Below are 12,282 nucleotides of genomic sequence, written 5' to 3'. Positions count from 1 at the left end.
ACCAGACAAATATTTGAACAAAATGTTTAACTATTTTTCACGTTTATTTATTGTACAACTATTATACCAAATTAAATAAATTATTGCAAAATGTGTGTTCATGCTTCCTATTTACATTACATCTTGGATGATTTATGATATTTCAAAACCCTTTTTTCCTCTGTGAAGGCAAAAGGGACTCTTTGGCATAATTAAATAGGGATAAGACACCATAACGTTTTCCTTTCTTGGAAAAGTAATTTGTCACCACATCTCCTTCTGAAATTAAAATAAATTTTAATATATTCCTACAACTAATTTTTTATATTAAGATACCTGTTCTATCTGTAGAGGTAGGTAACACATAATCATTGGCAGACAATGATACAAAGAGAGCAAAAGGTACTATCCACAAGCATATTGTGAAATATGCCATTACCTAAAAAAAAGACTTTTAATGTGAAATTATGTAAAAGCTGATAAAAATTTACCTCTGAGAAAGAATAAAACTCTGTTCCAAAATATTGGAAAGCCAAGTAATGATTAACAACAATGAAGGAAATGGCTGTGATAAATGTTGGTGACAAGAATGATACATATGGAAACTTCTGCAGTATCAAGAAATGGTTGATTTGGCTCAGAATACCACATATCGATAGGGTATTTGGAAACCCTTCTACTGCCCACAAAAGGATGAATACAATCAGTGTGATCTGAAATTCATATTAAAATTGCTGAGTATTGTTAAATTGTTATAATTGTTGGATTCATTGCTTACTGAATTAGCCCATGTTATCACTTGCTTGGCTATGACTGTGTACTCTTCCACTACTTCAGCTAAATATAATAATCCAGAGGCTGTAAAAGTATAAAATAATTTTGAATTTATGAACTATTTAAAATAATAATATAATCACCTAATCCTACTGTTATAAAACATATTTGTATGGTAAATGCCAAATAAGTTAAAATTGTTAAAAACCACATGCTTTGTGTACACTTTTTTTCTATACTAATCTAAAAGTGTGTTATGATGTTTCTCATAACATATATTTATTTCAGTAAAAGCAGATGATTTTGATAACTCATACTTAGATATCAACAACTTATAACAATTACTGTCAACCGAGTGCCGTGTTGGATGCTTAAATTATGATTATGCAACTTAATGAACGTCTGTACATCAGATCTTTAAATACATTTTTCAAATTTTTCGAACATATGACAAATTGAAATAGAAAGGAACAATAAAAAGAAATACTTTCTAAGTAGAAAAAAATATTATTATTATTATAAAGTACTTATTCTTATCCACATTTAATAATTACAAACAATACCAAAATTGGAAGCTAAAAATGCCATCAACATTTCAAACAAGATGCATTTTCATTAACCAATTAATTGATATATTTTTTTTTACAAAACAACCTTTATAGTATATATTGATACAGACATTAATATTATTAATTTTGCTCATGAAGATATAAATCATTCATAAATTTAAAAAAATATATATATAAAATAATAAAGTAGTGAACGATTTTACAAATAAATAAACATGTTAAAACAATAGGGAAGGACTGAACAGAACATCATCAATAGAATATATATTATATCACACATCTAGTTCCCCATTTCTTGTCTTAAATAATTTCAACGTGACGATCTTACTTAATAAGGCATTATCCTGAGTGGTGGTTTTTTTTACGAGCGTTGATGATAGGCTATAATTCAACTTTCAAATGCGTAAAACGCTTTGAAGAAGGTGATAACACCTTTATGATTTTCATTGGGGAAAGATTTCGCGCTCTGTTCTCTAAGGTATTTCTGGAATTCTGTCTCGAAATCTTGCTCATATACGAGCCGTACCTCTACAAAATTGATTATGGCCTTGAGCAGCAACATGCTTATTACCTGCACTTCGGAATTGCTCTGCTGCAAGTAGAATAGGTTGAAGAGCTTGGTAGAAACTAATAAGATATGTTCTTCAATGAATATAGACTTATCATCGTAGCTTAAATCATCTTCTAAAGCCCACATATATTTTTTGAGGAATTTAGTAGCGCGCATAGCGATCACTTCGTTTTCCTCGTATGTGTTCAATTCACCTTTGTCGAACAACTATAACCAGAGGATTATACTAATTATCTTTAGTAATGTGTTTGAAGGTACTTACCTCAGCTTCCATGTATGTTTTAGGTTTTGGTAATATTAAGTGAAGATAAATGTGCATTGCTTCTTCAAATGGAATCATTCCTGGCATATACAACATTAATTCTTCCAACGACTTTTCAGGTATCACATAGACGCCCAAAATAAATCTGTAAAACAAATATTATTTTACATAATACATAAGATACTTTTAGGGCGTTGTATTTAGATGCAAATACCTTCTGATAAATGGCGAAATGGGCCATTGAATGTAATTTGTGATTTTACTCATTCTTTCTCTGACAATTTCTTCTTGATCCTGCAATAGGCTTATCACGATATACCAAACTTGTACGATATTGTTCACTAAAAATAAAGTAATGTATTTATTAAACAATCCTGTAGGGTGATAATGATTAAGAAATTACCGCAAAGTACTTCGATGTCGTGTAGAAATTTAGAGTTCTGCACTAAAAAGTTACAAACTGCCAGCCGCTGGTCAACGGAAGTTTCCATTTTCGAGAAAGGCTTCAATATGTCGTTTATAAGCGTAGTGTAGCTCATTTTCTGCTTGCTTTCGAATGCCAATGTGCTTATTATTGGTAATATAACGCATACCATATCACCGCCTTTGCGAATGCATTCGCAGATCATGAAATCCATGATTGTCTGTCTCGATACTGAGACGGGAACAGTCTTAGGTCTGAGCTTATTTATGATACAAGGAAAATAAGGTAAAATTTGGCACACTTTATAGGAATACTTGTCACTACGGTTGATCATTATGTAGAAAATGTCTGTGAACAGATTGTAGCATCCCAGATCTGTGGTAATCATGCTAGCAATTCGCATTTTCATCACCTCGTTCATAGGTTGGATTAGTGTTGATTCACGATATACTTCTCTGTCCTCCTCGTCATTTATAGGGAAATAATTAAATTTCTTAAAGAGGCTATTTGCAAATAGGAAATGTATACAATTGATCGCGTATATTTGCAAATCTTCGTGGGGATCGTGCAGCGCCGACAACAGTATATTCTTTATAAACTTCTCTCTTTCACTCGTGGCGATATCCAAAATGTAAGCGAATATATGTATAAACAAGGTAATCTTCGTAAGCACGAATGTCTTGTGTATGGAAACATTGTATTTTTCTTTATCCACTTCGGGTATCTTTATCAATACTAACATCAAATCGTTGAATTCCCTTCGCCCAAAGCATTTGCTTTTGAACCTTAAATGATAAATGTTCTTCACCGCATACATCATCTAATTAAGAAATGCTTACTTGGTAAGGAATTGCAATATCAGTTCCATGTATAATGTGGCTGTCAGATGAGGAATCGTTATACCAGACTCTTCTATTATCCAAAACGATCCGGTAATCAATGCAGGTACGTCGAATTCTGTTGGAATATTTATCGGCAAGTTTTTCACCAATACATTCAGCTAAAAAAAAATCAATTAATATATTTTAATATAATTAAAACTGAGAATTTGTACTTGAAGTAATTTGCCGTGAAGGGCATTGTTGGGTATACGCTCTCTAATTTCGATTAGTGATTTTTTAACGTATTCGAAATACTCCTCTAATGGTATTACTGCTATAGAGGCCTGGGCAGCAAGTTCTCGCATCTTCATCATCTTATTCTTCAAACATTCTTCTACAAATAATAGATATTGTTGCATCTGAAATAAATTTAGATGTTATCATTTTTTTTTCCGTATAAAATTGATTGTAAGTCTTACGTCTTTTTTCTCTCCTGATGAATAGAGTCTAGATAATATGAAAAGCAGAGGGTACAGAGACGCATTGTCGAATCTTTCAGTCATGTATTCTTTCAACTTTCCCAAGATAAAGCCGTATAGCTCTGGATATCGCAAGAAAAAAACTCTAGCGGACAATCGATTCTTAATACTCAGCTCTTCGCTGTCCTTGGTTCTCTGCACTCCGAAGATCCTCGTCATCAGTGCAGAAAATAATAAAGTTGCCGAATTTCTGACATTCCACGATAGGTGTCTGAATCTGTTTATTGCAATTTGTACACCTCTACCTACATATGGAGTTACTAATTCACCAAGTTGATTATGCTTGAATAGAGCTCGCAAGATGTTCATGCTATGAGTTGCCCCCATATCATTGTTGAAATCATTAGCAATTTCTATTAACGTATTCATGGAATGATGGAAAGTTTCATTACTTCTCTCTGGTGGTTCCGTTGTTAATATAGCCTAAAGAAAACAAATACTATTGATGTTTTTTTCAAATATTTAAGTTTACCTGAAACATGAATGGCAAACCAGCACTTCTTCGCGTCGGGCAAATGTTTGCATAGTCGGTACTTCCTTTAACTACATCGAGATTAATTTTCATCCATTGAACAGGCCATTGCATAAACATTTCACCAGCGCTTCAAATAAAATAAGTTCGTTAATTCCTCATAAACATTTCAATCTATTCGAACTTACTTCCATAATTTACGGCAGAACTTGTTGAAACCTACGAATGCCTGCTCGTAAGCTCCACGATGTTTGGTTTCCATGAAGAGATTGATAAAATAATCGGAAACTTGAGAAAGATACTCAGGAATTTCTATTAAACTATCAATACAGAGCTCGCCCAGAAGCAAAGAAACTTCTTTCGTCGATCTCCAGGCGTAAATTAAAATCATTTGCGATGTTACAGTTTCATCAGCCACGAGTTCATCATCGTTGGGCATGTAACCCTCTGGCGATGAATTATTTACAATTGGTAAAACAATATCTGAGATAGTTAAGCAAAGGTCGATTAATCTAGGTACTATTTCCGGATTTTTTTGGCTAGAAATACAGTAATTAAAATTGAAAATTGTTAAAAAAACGTTGAACGCTCACTCATATGAATGTTTAGTGATTATATGTCTGAGAGCAAATATTAATCCATGAATTGGAGCATATTTCGAAGCAATCGTAATATTATCAGCGGCAACTCCCAAGCCCATTTGGATTTCTTTAAAGAGGTAATTGACCAAGAGTGTCAGGGTATTTATACCTTCCATGTTGACCAACCTTTCATCGAAAGGTCTCAATATATCACCAATAACTTCGTGAGCATGAGGAGATTCCATGAGAACTTGAATTTGATAAGCTGCCGTTACTGTAGATGTGGGTTTCAGACTGGCGGCTAATACGATACTATTTCTTAACATGTCCTTCAATTCAACTTTCGTCTGAAACGATTAATGCAGACTAAAATTTGTAGATCAAAAGTAAAGAAAACTCACGTGATAGTGTACCACTGACTGAGGTAATTCCAGTAATAATCTAGTAGCCATCATGATATTTGATTCAAAGGAATCAACTAATGATTGGTACAATAGCTCTACGTGTTTTCTATTCCACAACATTTCAATTATATCAGGCTGCAAGATATCTTTAAGGTTTATTAACAATTCCAAGCAAATGCATCTCCTGGAATAATTCACGTCGTTGTATAGACCCTTCGTTAACTCTTCCACGAATATATCAACAACAAACTCCTTGTAATTTTCCCGGTGAGTATTCAAATCAGCGATTTCGCTAAACCCGCGAGCACGCCCCTCACTAGACATTAGACTTCTAATGTTCCTTTCGATAACGTACATACCGTCTTTGTATCTAGTAAAAGCCTTTTTATATAAAGCTAGCATTTGCTGGCGTAAGTTAGGTAATTGCGTGGTGACGTTGTAATGTAGAAATCGAATCAGAAATTTTAAATCCCACTCAGTAAAGAACTGTGTGCTTTTCTGGCTTTCTACTACCAAAGTTAAGGTTGCAATGCGTATCTAAAACGGGAATGAATGCACAATTTGATTCTCCAGCTCAAATAACAAACTCACATCTGGGTTTTGATCAACCATCAAGAGTTCCAACAAATCGAATTCAATCATACCATTCCAATACATATCATCATCAAATTCCTCATCATAATCGTTTTCAGGGTGTAATGTAATATTCAATTTACGCGCTAGGACAAAGCAACTCAAAAGTACACTCAATTCCCTGGGATTGTCGTATTTGATTCGATCGTACGACCTGAAAATATAAATGCAATCTTCTATTAAGTATTCAATAGATTTACGCTACAATACTTACAATAGTTTTAACACCGAGTTATCAAGTTGAAAGGCTTTAGTGAAAACTTTTTTCAAGTAGAAATGCAAAGTATCATCGGTGGTTTGAAAAAGTGGCACCAAATTTCTCACCCACAGCCTCGTCCAAAGTTCTTTCGATGATTGTTCTTTAAAGTTTTGTTCCATCATTATTTCGTAACTATTGCTCACCTATTGAATTAAACAATTAATCTTCTTAAAGTAACATAAGTCGGTTTTACCTGTTGCGTGAGAGTAACATTTTTCATACTGTTTAACAAGATTCCTGGTAAATTAGGAAATTTACTCAAAATATAGTTGGACGTTGTTTCAGTGCTTATTATCGTTAGAGCTTTGTAATTAGCATTAGACTTATCGAACATCGTCGTTAGGTGCGATATCATTCTATCAATTAACTCACTATTACCTACAATCAAATAATACTTTTTAAAGTTTGTACAATACATTAGTGACTTTTTCTATATTTCTTAATGATACTGAAATGGATCAAAATAATGATATGGAAAAAAACTGGCTTCACTTTAGATTGTTAATAGATACCTTGAGATTCATGACGAACAGCAGCTTTAGCAACGTTTTTCAGTACAAGTGATGTATCGTGTCTTACGGTATCGAGGTAATGGTCGAGGTGGGTCCATATATACTCCAATGTGGAGTTATAAACCATTAAAATTGCCGAGATATGCATACTACTCAAGAGTTTGGATAAGGAAATGAATGTCCTGCTTATCTCCAATATTTCTGCAGGATGTCCGGTACTCCTGAAAATCATTTCATAAAATTGAAACCATAAGTTTTTTTTTCTTTGTCTAACTTTTTATACCCAAATTGTATGGGCAAATAACTTACTTTGTTGCACTTTCTAGGAAAGTTCGGAAAATGTAAACGGGAGCTGGCACGTCAGACAAGGTATCAGCACAGATGATTTCATGTGGAAAAGTATTCAAGATACCCGAAAACACACACACTCTGGTCGTGTAACTCCTGATAGTTCCAGAAGTATTCTGCGCACGTTCGTTCATTTGCAATAGATGCGAAATAGTTTCAATCATATTTCTCTAAATCAGGATAAAATAATGATAACTTTAAAGGTTCTATTAATAACAGATTATTTTCGTAATATTTGTAAACGATAAACGAATTTTAATTTACCAATATTACAATTATAGCAATGCATTTGATAAATTACCTCATTATTTTCAGAACTGTGCAGGGCAGCAAGTGACAACAATATCCCACAATTCAGTTTAGTATTAAAATTGACTCTATCATTGTTAATGATATTTGAGCAAAAATACAACAATTTCAAAGCAGTTTCTGGTACTTTACTACTCAAATCACATTGATTGAAGAGGCATACCAGAAATCTGGAAGTATTATAAATTATCATTGGTACTGTATTCTCTTCTGGTTCTTTGTCCAAACTGTAAAAAAAAATATTTAATGAATTTAATATAATATGTGATAAGTAACTTACTATCCAGCAGCTTTTATAAATGTATTATAGGCAAACTTGTATATAAAATCTATAGTACAGGACAAAGCCTCAACTCCTGGAGGAAAATTGTTAAAGCATGTGGTCAAATTCACAATTATAGCATTTTCCTCATTCAACTTTTCAAGAATACTAAGGTTCATACTCCCTGGACTAATATAACAAATGAGTTGCACTGTTAGAGCATTCACAACATGCTTTGATTCCATTGTCAGTAATATCCTAACTGCTGTTTTCTTTATTGGATGCTTCGAGTCCAGATACAAAAAAATGTAACAGACAATATTAAGCACTGAATCATAGTCTTCTGCTGGGATATTTGTAGTTAACTTATATTAAAAAAAAATAAAATTATCATTAGCTAAAGTAAATTGTTAAAAAGTGAATGCTTACATTTTTCAAATATCTCTGTTGATCAACCACAGAGGTTGAGCAAACTAAATTCTTCATTATATCACATAGTTTTTTACTTTTCAGTTGAAAATGTTGAGGAATCTGGGCCGGGGCCATGTTACTCCCTGTCCTATCAGACATGCTGCTAGCATATATTCAAAAAAAAAACCTGTACCAAAGAAGTTTTAGAATCTGTACTTGGTGTAGTAGCTATATTATACTTACTTGATTATGTTTTAAGTTAAAACTTTTTCTTAAAAAAAAAATACGATTAAAATAATGTTCAGCTATGCTCTAACCTCCTTGTGCAAAAACATTTGCTGTTATGTATATTTTGCGCCACAATTTAACGTAACACTATACTTGCTTTCTGCAACTATTTTATAACTCAAGCACAAATGTTTGCAAATGTTCTGCTGATAATAGTAACCTAAGGTTTCGCAGTTTTAACAATAGTCAAAATATTTTTTTTTTCTACTTTTTCCAGTCGTTAGACCATGTATTCAACGCCATTGTATATAGAGGTTATGCCCAACATTCCAAGTATTTGTTTGGATATCCATTCGAAATCTGTCAAAAGATCTTTTTATTACTTTAGTGTATTTTAAATAATTAGTACAAAAAATATGGATAAAGAATACTTGCAACTGGAAGAGTACAAGGAGAAGGTAATTGACTATTTAAAGCATTCATTATTGTTGATTTCTTGTTTTTAAGCTTAATCAAGTGGAGTTGGCACTTTCAGTAACACCTCCAGGAGAAGATAAGGATAATTTACTACAATTACAAATAGATCTTAAACAATTATTAGAATTAACTCAGGAATCTTTAAAACAATCCACATCAAGTCAAGATAATAATCTTGAAGATGAATATTCACTGTTTATGGCTGAGATGGCCAAGGAAGGAGCAGTGGAAAACAATGCTAAAATTGATGAAGACTTGAAGAGTTTAGAAGGTATGAAATGCAGAGCACCTTATAAAAATGATTGGGGTGATGTAACCTATCACAATGCATTAGTCTGTACTGTGATCCCAAGTGAACAAATCGATTACAATGAGATTAAAGTAAAGGTCATGTACACAAATCCTACACACAATAAACTATTACCATGTCATTATTTTCTTGAATCAGAGTGCAAATTCTCTGAAGATAAGTGTAGATTTTCACATGGCGAAATTGTTGCATTTGCTGATCTTCAGGAATATTTAGAGCCTAATTATGAAGATTTGAGTGTAGGAAGTTTTGTGTTATCCAAACAACAGGATAGACTTTGGCATAGAGGCACTGTGATGCAAGTACTTCCAGAAAAGTGCTTGGTAAGATTAGATACTAATAAGAAAGATATTCAGGTGAAACTTGAAGATGTTTTTCCACTGAATGAGAGTGCTGAAGCTGTGGAATCTGATTCAGAGATGGACCAAAGTGGTATTGAGGATGTTATCAATATGAGTTTATTGAATCCTGTTTGTGAGAAGCTTGGGGATTGGGAAAAATATACAAAGGTAAAATCAAAAATTCCCTTAAAATTACATATATCATATAAGGTTTTTTAGGGTGTAGGTTCAAAGCTGATGCAGAAAATGGGATATGTGATTGGGACAGGTCTTGGTAGAAGGAGTGAAGGAAGAATAGAACCAGTGAGTGCAGTTGTTTTACCACCTGGAAAATCATTAGGTAATAAGCTCAATACTTTCTAAAATATGTCATTTTAATTTACTTATGTTATATTTTAGATCATTGTATGGAATTAAGGGAAAAAGCTGGAGGTGACAAGAACTTATTCAATTTGGAAAAGAAATTGAAAAGATTACAAAGGAAGCAGGAAATGAAAAATCGTAAGAACTATGAAAAGCAGAGCAAGAAAGTTGACGTTTTTAACTTCTTAAATGAAACTATATATAAAAGCAATAGAGTTGGTGATAATGAGCAACCATTGAAGAAAAGTGATCATAGGAAGAGCATAAGTAAGGAGACATGTAGAAATTTGAACGTTGAATGTTTTAAAATTGATGAGCGGATGAAGGAGCTTGAGCGTGAGTTGATTAGTATTCGTCAAGGTTTGACGAGACACACCGATGTTAATTCACCTATACATAAACAACTTAAAGCCAAATTAACCGAAAGACAAAGAGAAATAGTGAGTCTGGAAATGAAAGTATCTAATATTAAGAATGAGCAGAGTTTAAGGAACACCAAAAAGAAATTGGTAGTGTTTTAATAAAAGAAAACTACGAATTCAGACTTTTTGTTTGTAATTTTATTTCTCTATATTAAAACACAGAGAAAACAATACATAATATCTATGTATGAAGTCTATTTATTACTAGCCACTCCTTATCACAACATAAAACTTAAGTTAAAAATCTTAAAAAAATAATAATGAAGAGCTGCCTAAGAGCATCAATGGATATATCTTTAGAAGAAATATATAATTTTTTATGTTTTAGAACTGATTGATCCACTGAGCTTTCAGAGCAGATAATGCACAATAAAAATTAATATTAGTATACATAATTATGGTATACATTAAACAGTATACATGTGTATTTAGTTGTTAGCAAAAGCAAGAGTTTCAAACTCTTTTGTTTTCATTTAGGGTGATAATTCTTGTTGATGCATTGGGTCATATCCACAGCTGCTAGCATCATATGCTGAGCTTTCATATGCAGATCCCATTGAGTAACCCATTGAGTCCTGTGGGGGTGCTGGTGACATCATAGGCGTTGGGGTACCACTGTATGGAGAAGCCCCAGCTGCTTTCTTTGCTGCATACAAGTTAGCTTCCTCTTGAGCCTTTCCAATATTCTTCTTATACCTGATGCGCTTGTTTCCAAACCAATTCGAGACTTGACTTACAGTGATACCACATTTCCTAGCCAGCTCCTCCTTTGCTTCTTCACTAGGATAAGGATTAGATAGGTGTGAGTAAAAATACTCATTCAATATCTCCGATGCTTGTTTGCTAAAGTTTCTTCTTTTCCTTCTGGCATCCAAGAAGCGTGACCTGAGTATCATAACTGCTTCACATGTGGACTGTTTAAGCTGCATCTGAATTGAGCTAAATTTCTTATGGATAATTTGCACCATCCTTTCAATTTCCTTAGGCGTAATTGGCCGCGTACGAGATTGCTCTCGTAGGAGATTCATGACGTGAGTAGTGAACTCATTGCAAGCTTGCTCATATTTCTCAAGCTCCTGATGGTAGATTTGGCGAATTTGTGCTAGTTTGGCTCTGTAATCAGAATGCTCAATGGCATTGTCAGGCTGACCAGCTTGAGCTGCTGCAGAACCAGACGCTGCAGCTCCTGCACCTCCTCCTTTCTCTGGACCAGCAACACCTTCAGCTATGAGCATGTTATCCAGTCTCATCAGTTGCGGATCTGGCGGTTCCTCTTCTTGTGTGTTGCGCAACGAGAGAACGGTCTTCTCCTTGATCTCACAGAGCACAGAAAAAAGTGCGGGCTTCATCCGATGGCAATTTAGTGTGTGCTTACGGGCCTGTGCTTCGTCCAGACTTTGGTCAGTGATGTTCATAATCTGCTGAAGAATCTCTCCGATATCTTGCTTTCGGGGCTCGGAGTCGCCCCCCGCTGGGGCTTCCCCTGGGTTCATTCCATAGGGCTGCGGTGGCATCAAACCAGCCCCGGTGTGTCCCATCATCCTTCCGGGATCATCCATTGCTTAAAAGAAAACCTTCACCTAATCCACTACGACTTTCTGCTTATTGCGAAGCACCCAAAGCACCAAAAATCAAATCACTGTAAGATGGAGGAGGGTGTTTGACAACACAAGTAAACAAAAAGCGTTTGCTTCATTAACAGACTCCAAAGCGCTTGCGCCTCCGGGTTATGGTATGGATCTTCCAAGGACATATCAGGACACCTATATACAGAAACCAATAGTTTTACATGAAGTACACTACAGGTACTTTTAATACGATACACATTGTATATAGTTAAACACAATAAATTGATTTAAAGTGCATTTGTATATCCAATCATTCGTCATTATTTATTATATGAAGAAGTTTCGTTTTGGGTGATGTAAAAAAGTATATATACAGGGTGACCTTCAAAATATCTTTGAAACTATTAATAAAACTCAACGAAACGGAAGATCTCAGATCTTAG

At 34.1% G+C, this 12,282-nt stretch overlaps 4 protein-coding genes across 5 annotated transcripts; 1 reads left to right on the top strand and 3 right to left on the bottom strand.

Moving 5' to 3' along the window:
• Positions 1 to 25: 25 nt before the first annotated feature.
• LOC108569563 (protein TEX261) lies at positions 26 to 1,096 on the bottom strand. The gene is made up of 5 exons (XM_017931151.1): positions 897 to 1,096; positions 758 to 837; positions 471 to 692; positions 316 to 418; positions 26 to 258 (listed from the first exon to the last, which is right to left on the bottom strand). The coding sequence occupies exons 1-5, from the start codon at positions 964 to 966 to the stop codon at positions 143 to 145; spliced, it is 591 nt and encodes a 196-aa protein (XP_017786640.1). The 5' UTR covers positions 967 to 1,096; the 3' UTR covers positions 26 to 142.
• Positions 1,097 to 1,402: 306 nt separating this feature from the next.
• LOC108569570 (thyroid adenoma-associated protein homolog) lies at positions 1,403 to 8,671 on the bottom strand. 2 transcript variants are annotated; one of them, XM_017931164.1, is made up of 20 exons: positions 8,373 to 8,671; positions 8,149 to 8,314; positions 7,738 to 8,084; positions 7,450 to 7,684; positions 7,110 to 7,318; positions 6,801 to 7,021; positions 6,482 to 6,666; positions 6,244 to 6,431; positions 5,988 to 6,183; positions 5,394 to 5,933; positions 5,005 to 5,339; positions 4,600 to 4,950; positions 4,412 to 4,541; positions 3,880 to 4,362; positions 3,634 to 3,819; positions 3,419 to 3,579; positions 2,559 to 3,364; positions 2,370 to 2,496; positions 2,156 to 2,300; positions 1,403 to 2,100 (listed from the first exon to the last, which is right to left on the bottom strand). In XM_017931164.1, exons 2-20 carry the CDS (start codon positions 8,287 to 8,289, stop codon positions 1,711 to 1,713), a joined length of 5,376 nt encoding a protein of 1,791 aa, XP_017786653.1. In that variant the 5' UTR covers positions 8,290 to 8,314; positions 8,373 to 8,671; the 3' UTR covers positions 1,403 to 1,710. The 2 variants fall into 2 exon arrangements, with proteins under 2 accessions (XP_017786653.1, XP_017786652.1); XM_017931163.1 differs by having other exon boundaries at positions 8,149 to 8,317; positions 8,374 to 8,671.
• A 28-nt stretch (positions 8,672 to 8,699) lies between these two features.
• Positions 8,700 to 10,459, top strand: LOC108569571 (zinc finger CCCH-type with G patch domain-containing protein). Its single transcript, XM_017931165.1, has 4 exons — positions 8,700 to 8,816; positions 8,866 to 9,654; positions 9,706 to 9,826; positions 9,886 to 10,459. Exons 1-4 carry the CDS (start codon positions 8,775 to 8,777, stop codon positions 10,368 to 10,370), a joined length of 1,437 nt encoding a protein of 478 aa, XP_017786654.1. The 5' UTR covers positions 8,700 to 8,774; the 3' UTR covers positions 10,371 to 10,459.
• LOC108569572 (homeobox protein extradenticle-like) lies at positions 10,454 to 12,033 on the bottom strand. Its single transcript, XM_017931166.1, has one exon. The coding sequence runs from the start codon at positions 11,828 to 11,830 to the stop codon at positions 10,745 to 10,747; it is 1,086 nt and encodes a 361-aa protein (XP_017786655.1). The 5' UTR covers positions 11,831 to 12,033; the 3' UTR covers positions 10,454 to 10,744.
• Between the last annotated feature and the right edge of the window lie 249 nt (positions 12,034 to 12,282).

Source organism: Nicrophorus vespilloides, unplaced genomic scaffold (assembly GCF_001412225.1).
Source record: "Nicrophorus vespilloides isolate i.1.1-1 unplaced genomic scaffold, Nicve_v1.0, whole genome shotgun sequence".
Classification (NCBI taxonomy): domain Eukaryota; kingdom Metazoa; phylum Arthropoda; class Insecta; order Coleoptera; family Silphidae; genus Nicrophorus; species Nicrophorus vespilloides.
This window is presented reverse-complemented; position numbering and strand designations above follow the sequence as displayed.

Bases quoted from the DNA above. Each gene is read 5' to 3' on its own strand.
- LOC108569563 (XM_017931151.1), bottom strand. From the start codon at position 966: ATGTGGTTTTTAACAATTTTAACTTATTTGGCATTTACCATACAAATA. The intron at 838-896 runs GTGATTATATTA...ATACTTTTACAG, and splicing joins TTTTATAACAGTAGGATTAG to CCTCTGGATTATTATATTTA. The intron at 693-757 runs GTAAGCAATGAA...TATGAATTTCAG, and splicing joins TGATAACATGGGCTAATTCA to ATCACACTGATTGTATTCAT.
- LOC108569570 (XM_017931164.1), bottom strand. From the start codon at position 8,289: ATGTCTGATAGGACAGGGAGTAACATGGCCCCGGCCCAGATTCCTCAA. The intron at 6,432-6,481 runs GTAAAACCGACT...TTAATTCAATAG, and splicing joins ATGTTACTCTCACGCAACAG to GTGAGCAATAGTTACGAAAT. The intron at 3,365-3,418 runs GTAAGCATTTCT...TTATCATTTAAG, and splicing joins ATATTGCAATTCCTTACCAA to GTTCAAAAGCAAATGCTTTG.
- LOC108569571 (XM_017931165.1), top strand. From the start codon at position 8,775: ATGGATAAAGAATACTTGCAACTGGAAGAGTACAAGGAGAAG. The intron at 8,817-8,865 runs GTAATTGACTAT...CTTGTTTTTAAG, and splicing joins TGGAAGAGTACAAGGAGAAG to CTTAATCAAGTGGAGTTGGC. The intron at 9,655-9,705 runs GTAAAATCAAAA...AAGGTTTTTTAG, and splicing joins ATTGGGAAAAATATACAAAG to GGTGTAGGTTCAAAGCTGAT.
- LOC108569572 (XM_017931166.1), bottom strand. From the start codon at position 11,830: ATGGATGATCCCGGAAGGATGATGGGACACACCGGGGCTGGTTTGATG.